Source organism: Dromaius novaehollandiae, chromosome 3, assembly GCF_036370855.1.
Source record: "Dromaius novaehollandiae isolate bDroNov1 chromosome 3, bDroNov1.hap1, whole genome shotgun sequence".
Taxonomy (NCBI): Eukaryota; Metazoa; Chordata; class Aves; order Casuariiformes; family Dromaiidae; genus Dromaius; species Dromaius novaehollandiae.
In genome coordinates, this window is record NC_088100.1 from 47803641 (window position 1) to 47816032 (window position 12392).

At 44.1% G+C, this 12392-nt stretch overlaps 1 protein-coding gene across 1 annotated transcript; it reads left to right on the forward strand.

Annotated features, from left to right (window-relative positions):
• The first annotated feature begins 4047 nt into the window (after positions 1–4047).
• On the forward strand, positions 4048–12039 carry LOC135327849 (endogenous retrovirus group 3 member 1 Env polyprotein-like). Its single transcript, XM_064508827.1, has 2 exons — positions 4048–4941; positions 9144–12039. Exon 2 carries the CDS (start codon positions 9162–9164, stop codon positions 10752–10754), a length of 1593 nt encoding a protein of 530 aa, XP_064364897.1. The 5' UTR covers positions 4048–4941; positions 9144–9161; the 3' UTR covers positions 10755–12039.
• Positions 12040–12392: the final 353 nt, after the last annotated feature.

Sequence of the window (12392 nt, forward strand, 5' to 3'; positions counted from 1 at the left end):
ATGTGTGCCTATTAAACTAAAAAATACATGTTTATATACTGCATCTGCAATACGAAGATGAAGCTTCTTTAGAAAAACAGGGGAATAAGAAATGGCTGTGCAGCATACCATGTAGGCTGAAATTGAATGGTTATAGTTTCATATATTTTCAATAACATTTTTGTATGGGTGAATGGTTTCTGCATCCTTTTTCTATGCAAATTATTCATTTATTTCCTATCGCTGGGCCAGCACACAAGGAAACTGGAGGAAACTGAATTATTTTTTCCTCCATTTGGTGCTAATATCTATCTTGAATGTCCTATGAAAATTTGCACACTATTAAAAATTAAAGTGAAAAGAGCTTTTTAACATGAAAAACTTGAGTCTCAGCAGACTTTAACTTTTGTGCATTCTTTTTGAATAGCACTCCATTTTTGCTAGTGTGTTACTTCAAAGACAATGAGATATTCTGTTCTCAGGTTCTTCACTGAAAGTTCACTGGAAGCAGAGTTAAACTGATGGGGAGAAGAACATGTTCAGGGAAGCTATCAGGAAATTTATAGGCAAATTTTTAATTGGACTTCGGTGGAGTGCCAGGAATTTTAGAAAAAAGAGTATCACCAAAAACATGCTGTTTTATGTAAATAATAGTTACAGTATTTATTTTTATTTTATTTCTCTCTATATTGTAAGCTTCTCAGATCAGGATGACATGATGTGGAGAGCACGGGCTTTGTTCCGTTCTATTTTTTATTTCATTCAGCACTGTGACCTTCAGATGCTACATACTCAGATTATTGAACAATGGAAAATAGACGACACCTGTGGGGCTCAATAATTCCTGTTTATGTCCTTTATTCTTCTGGATGCAACTTTATATACACAAATGTTAAGAACTTATGTTTCTATGTTTCTTATTCATTAATTCATTTGTTCAGAAGTAAATTCTTTTTTCTTATTCTTTGTCTCCTCACTTGATTGCACATTTTCAACTTTTGCAACAGTCAGATATCCCACTGAGCTCTGAGTAACTGGTGTTAATAAATACATTGATTTCCTGTTATACTGGAGGAGACACATTGTTAAGTTTCTCTCTGTAACTCAGATGGAAAGTAACATTACACAGCATGCACTTCATTCATGGAATGGGTTCTTAAAAATGCAAATGCTTATGTTTTAAGTAATCTTGATGTAGTTTCTGAATTTAGCACTATATCAGCTCAGGATAGGAGGTAACAAAGGGCCTTTTGGCACACGAAGAATTTCCACTTTGGATTAACTGCCTCATACAAGCTGAGAGAACTCTGGCCTGATGACCTTTCTGTTGTGGAAGAGGTAGAAACGGGAAAAAACTGCAAAGGCAATGCAATGCATACAGTCCAGAAACTGCTTATTTCTAACAGTTTTTGAACACAGGTCATTGCTGCCACTTACTTACACAAATATGCATCTCATTTACACCTGGCACTCATCACAGAAAATGTTCAGAGTATGATCCTATGATAATCTTATACATGTTTCCCAAAAACACAAGTCCGTACAATGGACACAAATCAAAAAAAGGGTCTATGGCATACCGTGAATCAAGATATACAAAAAGCTCAATCACTAGGAATTAAAGGTATTATTGCAAAATATATTTAAGCCATTGATGGGACCATATATTCTGCAGAAACCTAGGACAGATTGTTTAATGTTAAGATTATCTAGTGGAAAAGGCAAAGCTACTGATGTTGACAAAGGTAGTCAAAAACTGATAAAAGTAGTCCTAGAGTCTTCTATATACTTGTATCTGTATATTTTAATTTCTTATCACAATAGCCTTAAGGCTTAACAAAGACCTTAAGATTCATTTAGTGTAGCCAGATTTTGGAATTATTCATATGGCCCATTCTAACTTTCATCCATTCTTATCATTTTCATGCAGCTTCCATGAACTAGATGCAGAACTGTTCCTAATCCAAAGGAAGACATCTTTTTAGACGGTCTTCAGTATTGACTGAGAACTCTTTCGTGCAGAATGAGAGTATGATTGTAGGACCATTTTATTAGCTCATTCTCATGTTTCCTGAGCCCAGAGCAGATTACATTGGTCAAATTATAACACTGGAAAGGTTTATGCTCTTGAAAGAATTGAACTGAACAAAACCAGTAACTTCTACTGTCAAAAAACCTTGAAAGGGTTAGCCAGAACCAGGATTTTATTTAAGTTATAGAACACTTTCTCCAATTTGATCTCTTTAAGTGATCATGGTAGACTCTTCAGGCATTAAAAATCTATTTTTTCAATATAAGTTTTTATTAACGCCAGCTCAGAATGTAGCATATTATTCAAAGTCAGAAATTTTACTCAACAGGCGGCTTAACACAGAAAAACAAAAAAAATCCATTTGACAGAAAAATGGATAATCTTGCTGAAATTATTTATCATGATTAAGAGTAATTTACAGCTACTTTTATGTCTTAAATGGTGACATCTTATTATGATGTAGTTTTTGTCATATGAATCAGGCACTGACATTATGAACAAATATATCATAAGGAAGAGATTAATTTCCAGCTTCCCCCTTTTACAATAAAATATAATACATTAAATATCTCTACCTGATATTGCATAACAAAACAAATGGTATGGAAAAGAAATAACTCAGTCCATTCCTTATGAACAGAACATTTGATGATGCTTGGAAATATTGTTCTACTGTTATTTAGCACTTTAGTAGCAAGCAAGAAGATATCTTAGTAATTTAGAGAACAGTGTATGAAAATCTTGTTGGAAGTGTTAGTACAAATTCTTTTCATAAAGCACATAATTGAGGACAAATGATGTTTTTGCTTGAATAAATGCAAATGAGTAACAACAAAATCTATATCATGCTGCCATTTATTGTCTAGATATTGCCTAGATACTTCCCTTCTCCAGATTTTTCGGTCTTTTACTCTTTCTATGCTACTCTGCTCTATCCTCTGCTCAAATCAAGTACTGCAGGCTGACTTGAAAGCAGCTCTGCAGAAAAGGACCCACAAGTGCTGGTGAACAGCAAGCTGACCATGAGCCAGCAATGTGCCCTTGTGGCCAAGAAGGCCAATGGTATATTAGTATTAGGCTGCATCAGGAAGAGCATTGCCAGCAGGTCGAGGGTGGTGATCTTTCCCCTCTACTCAACCCTGGTGAGGCCACATCTGGAGTGCTGGGTCCAGTTGTGGGCTCCCCAGTATAAAAGAGCTACTGGAGCTTCCAGCGAAGGGCTGCTAAGATGATGAAGGGACTGGAGCATCTCTCATATGAGGAAAGGCTGAGAGAGCTGGGACTGTTCAGCCTGGAGAAGAGAAGACTTAGGGGGGATCTTATCAATGTGTATAAGTACCTGAAGGGGGGATGTAATGAGGATGGGGACAGACTCTTTTCAGTGGTGCCAAGTGACAGGACAAGAGACAGTGGGCACAAACTGAAACTGCACATAATTGTAGATATCTATTCCTTCCTGATCTCTACCTCTTCACCTGTCTTTGTCTACTTTCTGACTTCCATTTTGTTTTCTTCATTTTCTACTAAAGTTTTGCATAGCTGAACTCCACTAGCATAACTGAATTCTTCTTCTTCTTCTTTTTTTTTTTTTAATTTATTCTCTGCACCTTCCTTTTTTGGTCTGGTCCACAAAGTCAACACCTCTCCTGTTACTTACTCACTATTTCCTTTGTGTGTCTTCAATCAGAAACAATAGCAAGCACCCGCACTTATAGGAAATACAGGTCATATACTGCTCACAGTTTACAGCATGTACCTATCTTGCAATCCTGTTCTGCCTGATATCAAATTAGTCCAACCTGAAACCTGTTCTTGATCCAAGCACATTGATCATAATGCATGGACCAAGTTTTCCATATTATTCATCTCAGTCCCTTAGCCCACATATCAAAGTCTTGATGTTGCTTATTCATAGTGTCTTATCTACACCTAATTAAAACTCTGTGTTTCCTACCAAAAATGCAAGGTCCTGTTTTGTTTACTGAAATATGATTTCACCCATCACATCCAATCATCTGTTGAAAAACACAGGTGTGGCGGACAGATGAATGAATTTTTTTGCCTTAAACATTTCTTGGTGCATGGGGTGCAGGCAGGCCATAACCCCGAACAAGCCATCTGTCCCTGGCGGAAACAGGACTGGGCTGCTGCGACCCCCGAGATGGTCTCCCTGCGACCACCCAGAACACACCGAGCCTGCACTGAACGAGACCGCAATCGGGCAGAGACTTTGGGATCTGGACTGTAAATTATTGTCCGTTTTTAGCACAACTTCTATAAAACCTGCTTGGCATGAGTGGCTAAATTTGCTGAAGCCTTAGGCCGCACTCCCTAGTACAGTGAGAACGGGCCCAGAGCTGCTGCAGGCGGGAATGATAAGGGCGTTACCAGCAATTTGCATTCCTGTGCACTGCTGAAACGGTGCTAATTGCTGGAGTTACCACCTCTTTGTCAAGACCTTGAGAGATGATGGTGGGACCCGAGGAAAGAAGACACACCTATAGGAAGGAAGACACACCTGTCTGCAGAAACTGCAACAGAAAAGATAAGGGAGAAAAGAAACAGCCTGCCTAGGAACAACGATGAGATCCAATAAGGAGCAGGAGACCCCAGACTCAAAAATTACTATTGGTCTGAACTACCACGTGGGGGGGTGGGAAACTTAATTTGAAAAAGCTATAATTGCCCAGGGATCTCTTTGTTCAGGGTCCCTCTTTGGAGGTACCCAACTCGAGCTGTAACCACTGCACGCGTGTCATTCCGAGCTAACCTAGGGTCGGACCCAACTCGAGTTGTAATTACTGCACGCGCACCACCAAAACTTACACCCAGGGTGAAGAGGAGCCACCTACCACCAGACGGGAGCCCCCCCCCCCCACTGCCGAGACTCCCAAAGGAAGAGGACCAACAGGACGCCGCTGGATCCACGGGTGGTGATATCTTTCTCTCTCTCTCTCTCTCTCTCTCTCTTTCCCCTTCTCTTTTGTTGAATGTTGGTAAGATCTGTTTTGTCTAGCTAGTTGCAGTATTCACCATTCAATTATCCTATTTGACCACATGCCTTATCTTTGTGTTAATAAATCTTAAAACTGGTTGGCTGGTGTCGTTTCACCTTAATTCAGTCCAAGGGCATCACGAACTTGGTCGTTTGGCCCCAAGGGGAGGGAGGTCGTCCTGAACGACTCCTTTCGGGCCGCGACATAATTGGCGTAGTCGGCAGGATGCCCTTGAGATACTGAACCTACCAGAAGGGACCAGGGCCCTTAGCGTGGCCCCTTCCTTGGGAAGTGCCTGCCAGGAGCGGGGACAGAGGATCTTGTTGTAAAGATCCACACTGGGTACGTGAACCCACAGTAGGCTGAATAATTTGGAGTACAGAGGATCTTGTTGTAAAGATCCACACTGGGTACGTGAACCCACAGTAGGCTGAACAGTTTGGAGTACAGAGGATCTTGTAAAGATCCACACTGGGTACGTGAACCCACAGTAGGCTGAATAATTTGGAGTACAGAGGATCTTGTTGTAAAGATCCACACTGGGTACGTGAACCCACAGTAGGCTGAATAATTTGGAGTAGTCTCCTTTTGTGTTGTGTGATAGTTGTTGTCGGGATCGATTTGAGGATCCGACAATGGAGGATAATCCTCTCTTTGAAAAATTGAAGGGCTATAAAGCCCTGCCCTCTCTTCCTGGCATGGCTTGGGCCCAAAACAATTGGCATGACTCAAAGGCAGTGGCAGATAGGATCACTCTTTTGGCAAAGGAACGAAAACTACAAACCGGGAAAGGAAAAGCAACAGTTTGTGCTGTTTTAGGGGCGGCACTAATTGCTGCCCAGAGGGAGAGGCAAGGTGATAAAGAGACAATTGAGTCCTTGCAAGAACAGATAAGAAACTCGCAGAGTCGAGACAGAGAGACAATTGAGTCTTTGCAAGAACAGGTGAGAAACTTGCAAAGTCAACTCGCTGCTGAGCGCAACCATACTCAGCGACTTCAAACAATCTTATCGGACTCATTAGACCGAGAGAGAATCCTGCGGTCTGAACTGGAAGAAAACAGGCGGGGGTGTGATGATAGTGAACTGGGATTCTCGAATTTGGCCGAACTAGACGGAAAACAGGCATCTGATCTAAAATCCATATATCCAATTAAAGAATTAGAAGAGAGCAGGAACCTCTTTTATCCTGGAGATGGGAACGTAGTAATGAGACCCTTGATTAAAACTGAAACCATTGATAATGGTCAAGGGGGTATTCAACAACATACCACGCGTATTATCCCCTATTCCCCTCAGGACTTGGCTAAAATACAGGAAAAATACTCCCGGGGCTCCCGGGAAACTGAAACTGAGTATGTGTGGAGAGTCTCCCTCGCTGGGGGGGATCGCATTCTGCTGAGCGAAGATGAGGCTAGAGGATATTGGGGACCCGGAGTCTTCCTAACCACAAATGATAATAGGGAACCATGGTCCTTGACCCAGAGGGTAGCCTACTGGGCAGGAGGATTAGACCCAATGGAAAGAGGAGACCCTTTTTCTATTAAAACACCCACAGTGGGCCACATTCTGGAAAGCGTGCAGAAAACTGCTTGCCTCCAATTGATGCATGACCGTTTGCTGCTTCCGCAGCAGCCCTCCCCCATGCAGTGTGTGGCAGACCCCGAGAGGTTACATCCTCTGATCAGGGGACTTCCTGATGCTTTAAAGCTATATGCTGTTCAGCTGCAAGACCGATTACGAGCTCTCCGACCGAGGGGAAGGGGAGGCTCCCCTGACATGACTTGGGGGGAAGTGGCACAGGAATTAATTAATTACGGAAGGCGTATGGGGTTCACTGGCCAGGGGGAAACAAAGCATAAAGCAGAAATAAGAAGAGTTGAGGAAAGTGGGAGGCAACATAAATCGCCGCGACCCCCACATCCTGGGAAACCGGTACGGGTGTCGGGTAGCAGGAGACAATTATTGTGGGCAGAAGGCATTTCAAAGGGAATTCCCAGAGAAGTCATGGATAGGTTACCAACTCCCAACCTGCAAAGTTTGGTAAGAAGTTGGGACAGGATAAGGGGAACCCCATCTTCCTCAAATCCCAAAGATCCTGCTCCCCTATCCCAAGAACCTAGAGTAGTAACCCCGTCTGCACCCCAGGAAATTGATGTGGTTGATTTTAAAAGCCCGGAGTCGGGAAAACCCCCCAAGCTGTCCCTTTTAAGTGAGCCGGGGAACGGCCAGTGGGTCCACTTAAGGAGGCTCACAGAAAACAGCAGAGGAGACTTGTTGATAACTTTCCCACTAGGGCCCTTTAAAACTCCAGTTACTTTCTTAGTAGACACTGGGGCCCAGATATCAGCTCTTCAGAAGGATATTGCTGATAACAATGGAATAGTGGCCGATAAGAAACCAATCTGGGTCACTGATGTTTTTGGTAATTCTAAACCACAACCGACAGCCCGAATTAAATGCTGGCTGCCAGGTGATGAATCTCCAGTTGAAACCACAATGATACTAGGAGATTTGCCAACAAATATTATGGGACTTGACCTACTAAAAGGCCGTACCTGGGTAGACTTGGGAGGAAAAGAGTGGACATTTGGACTCCCTGTAGCCTCGACGAGGCTGCTTCAGTCAGCACCCGCACTTCCTCCTTCAAAAACAATCAATGTCAAACCCTATGCTCTGCCATTAGGAGCAAGGGAGGGAATTGCCCCTGTAATAACTGAATTACGAGAACAGGAGATAATTATTCCCACTCACTCACCCTGTAACTCCCCTGTGTGGCCAGTCTGTAAACCAAACAGAAAGTGGAGATTGACAATTGATTATCGGCATCTGAATAACAATACAGGCCCACTGATGGCTGCTGTGCCAAATATTGCTGAATTAATAGCGACTATCCAGGAGAAGTCCCACCCCGTGATGGCAACAATCGATGTCAAATACATGTTTTTTATGGTCCCTTTGCAGCCTGAGGACCAAGAGCATTTTGCCTTCACGTGGGAGAGACAGCAATACAAGTTCACTCAACTACCTCAGGGGTACAAGCATCCCCCTACGGTAGCACAAGAGCTCGAAACTGTCCCCATACAGGTGGGAGTCAAAATTTATCAATACATAGATGGCGTGCTCATGGGAGGGAGCCAGGTAGAGGACGTTGAGAGAACACAGTGCAACATTATTGCTCACCTAGAGCAGACAGGGCTGACAATTCCGTCTGAAAAGATCCAAACTCCCTCCAGTGAAGTAAAATTTTGGGGAATCTGGTGGAGGGGGGGGATGACCTACATTCCCCCGGATACCCTGTCCTCATTAGACTCAATTAAAATGCTGGAGTCCAAAAAGGACCTGCAACATGCTCTAGGGCTGCTCGTATTTTGGAGGAAGCACATTCCTGATTTTTCAATTATTGCCAGACCATTATATGACGCTGAAAAACAGTACACTACGTGGGAGAAGGGGATGTTTGTAGTCAGCCTCACCCTAAGGGAGGCTGAACGAACTATTCGAAAGCAACCCATAGTTCTCCAAGGTCCGTTCAAGGTGACCAAAGCGGTCCTGGCAGGGACCCCGCCCCCTGACGGGGTGGCTCAGAGAGCCTCTGTACGAAAATGGTACACACAAATACAGCACTATTGCAAAGTCTTCTCCGTAACAGAGGGAGCTGCTAAAGTTTTAAATATACAAGATGAGGCAGACTTGAATAAAGAAACCCCCCAACTCCCCTCTGTAATTCTAGTAGCTCCCCCATTTTCCAATCAGATCCTAAATGCTTCCTCAAAGCAGAAAGGGAAAACCTGGAGATACCAGGCTGTGGCGCTGCAAGTGGGGACTAAGGAGCAGATCATTACAGAGGGAGAGGGCAGTGCGCAGGTGGGAGAGCTGGCTGCAGTGTGGAGCGTATCCCAATGCAAAGGCCAGGCTACCTCCCCTGTACACATCTACTTGGACTCATATATGGTGTTCAAAGGCTGCCCGGAATGGCTTCCTTTTTGGGAGCAAAACTGCTGGGAGGTTAATAGAATAATAAATATACTTGGAGAGCAAAAGATGCTAGTGGGAAAACCCACAAGATTCACACAAAATGGATTATTCCCTCCTTCTGACCTGAGGAGCGAGTTTGTTCTTATTTATGTTTTCAAGGGTGGTGGTCTGACCAAGATGCACCTACTACTCTGGACCATCCTGATTCAAGGATGCATCCACGAGGGCAACGAACGACCACTCCCTCTACCTTCCCCCAACTCATTTAATCTCTTCGAGAACAACGAGTTCGTGTTGCTGGTGAAAGCAGTAAGCCAAACTTTCAATTTAAGCCACTGCTGGGTTTGCGGAGGACCGCTAGGGTTATCAAGCTGGCCGTGGACATCCACATCCCTCACCCCAGACCAGATCGTAAGCAATTACAGCGAAACCGTGGACGACATGTGGGACGACAGTGGGACCTGGCCAATTCAGTTTCCAGCCATGGAGCAATATTGTTTAATTCGTACCCAGGAGGGAGGGATCGAAGTGGGGGAAAGTAAATGTCGATGGACACTCACTCATAAGCCGCTCGACAAAAACAGGAATCTCCACCTATGGATGTGGCTCAATGAAACGGGGTGTCATCGGGGACTTGAGGGATACTGGTCAAACAAAAACAAAACTTTAACTCTCCAACGACCCAATTATCCCCCTTACAAGCAAACCTGCAAATGGGAAGGCACTTCTGGGGCTTGGTATTATACCGGCCAAATAGGTGATGGGGCAACCACATTTTTCAGCCCTCTGGGCGACAGAGACACAACTTACTTTCAATTCCCACCAGGGATAAACAGGCCATTTGCTCAGGGCATTGGAGCTAAGAAGGGGCATTATTGGATCTGCGGACACACAGCATATAAATTTTTACCCGCGGGGTGGTCAGGAATTTGTTATACAGGGATTGTCAGACCTTTGTTTTTCCTTTTACCAGAAACAGGCGGACCTTGGTTAGGCATAAAAGTATATGATAACCTCGGAGACAGAAGGGTTGCCCGTAAGACGCGATCCATTAAGGTAGATTTGGGTGAGATGCAAAAATGGGGAAATAATGAGTGGCCTCCTGAACGAATAGTTCAACATTACGGGCCTGCAACCTGGAATCCTAATGAACTAATATCGGGGGCAAGAGAACCAATTTACAACCTAAAAGTGGCTCTAGAAATTATTACCAACAAAACCGCTGATGCAAAAGATCTTTTAACTCTGCAGTCCCAACAGATGCGCATGGCAATCCTTCAGCACCGCATGGTTTTAGACTATCTGTTAGCTGAAGAGGGAGAGGTGTGTGGGAAATTAAATATTTCCAACTGTTGTTTAGAAATAGATGATGTAGGGGAGGTAGTTCTCCAGTTAACCAAAGATATCAGAAAAATAGCCCATGTCCCCGTCCAAACCTGGAACGGCTGGAGTGGCAATTTGTGGTCCTGGTTACCGGGGGCACCGTGGGTGAAACAGTTAATATTGTATTTGTTAGGTGCAGTTGCCGCTTTAATGTTTTTACCTTGTACAATTCCTTGCTTTGTTCAATTAATCCGACATGCAATTTGTTCCTACCACCTCACCCGACGGCATAAAGAAAATCCGTGCCATCTATCGGCCACAGCCAACCACAGTACCCATCATTTAAACCCATTCCCAGTTTACCCTGAAGGAGGAAATTGCATATTGACATCCATACCGCATTTGCCAGCTGTTATACCTGTTGTAACAATCACTTACCTTCGTTAACTCAATTTTGATGTGTGTTCTGTGAAGTTAAAAGTTGCTAAAATTGTTAAAGCATGAGCTTGCATTGGGCAACACCTCTGTGTAACCACTGTTAAGCACCTTTTACCTGAACCTGTATTGTTCCTTTTTCTCTTCCCATGACTTGTTCTACCCTTTCTATACTTCTCTCTGATATCTCTCTCTCTATCTCATATCACCACTGTGGATGAAGGCCATGAAGACTTCAGGAAGGAGACGTACCAATCAATGTTTAAGTCACGGGGTGGTGTGGCGGACAGATGAATGAATTTTTTTGCCTTAAACATTTCTTGGTGCATGGGGTGCAGGCAGGCCATAACCCCGAACAAGCCATCTGTCCCTGGCGGAAACAGGACTGGGCTGCTGCGACCCCCGAGATGGTCTCCCTGCGACCACCCAGAACACACCGAGCCTGCACTGAACGAGACCGCAATCGGGCAGAGACTTTGGGATCTGGACTGTAAATTATTGTCCGTTTTTAGCACAACTTCTATAAAACCTGCTTGGCATGAGTGGCTAAATTTGCTGAAGCCTTAGGCCGCACTCCCTAGTACAGTGAGAACGGGCCCAGAGCTGCTGCAGGCGGGAATGATAAGGGCGTTACCAGCAATTTGCATTCCTGTGCACTGCTGAAACGGTGCTAATTGCTGGAGTTACCACCTCTTTGTCAAGACCTTGAGAGATGATGGTGGGACCCGAGGAAAGAAGACACACCTATAGGAAGGAAGACACACCTGTCTGCAGAAACTGCAACAGAAAAGATAAGGGAGAAAAGAAACAGCCTGCCTAGGAACAACGATGAGATCCAATAAGGAGCAGGAGACCCCAGACTCAAAAATTACTATTGGTCTGAACTACCACGTGGGGGGGTGGGAAACTTAATTTGAAAAAGCTATAATTGCCCAGGGATCTCTTTGTTCAGGGTCCCTCTTTGGAGGTACCCAACTCGAGCTGTAACCACTGCACGCGTGTCATTCCGAGCTAACCTAGGGTCGGACCCAACTCGAGTTGTAATTACTGCACGCGCACCACCAAAACTTACACCCAGGGTGAAGAGGAGCCACCTACCACCAGACGGGAGCCCCCCCCCCCCACTGCCGAGACTCCCAAAGGAAGAGGACCAACAGGACGCCGCTGGATCCACGGGTGGTGATATCTTTCTCTCTCTCTCTCTCTCTCTCTCTCTTTCCCCTTCTCTTTTGTTGAATGTTGGTAAGATCTGTTTTGTCTAGCTAGTTGCAGTATTCACCATTCAATTATCCTATTTGACCACATGCCTTATCTTTGTGTTAATAAATCTTAAAACTGGTTGGCTGGTGTCGTTTCACCTTAATTCAGTCCAAGGGCATCACGAACTTGGTCGTTTGGCCCCAAGGGGAGGGAGGTCGTCCTGAACGACTCCTTTCGGGCCGCGACAACAGGTAATGCCAATATTCCCATTCCTTTTTTTGTAACAGATCCCCAGAAACTCTTAATCTCTGCATAATGTCACAGATTCTTTCTCTTAGTTTAAACAACTTTCACAGATCTTTCCCTGTAATTTATCTACTGGTAGTCTTACCAGATTATCTGCAGTTGTTGCTACTCTCTTCAAGTGAGACAGCACAATCTGTAACCCTA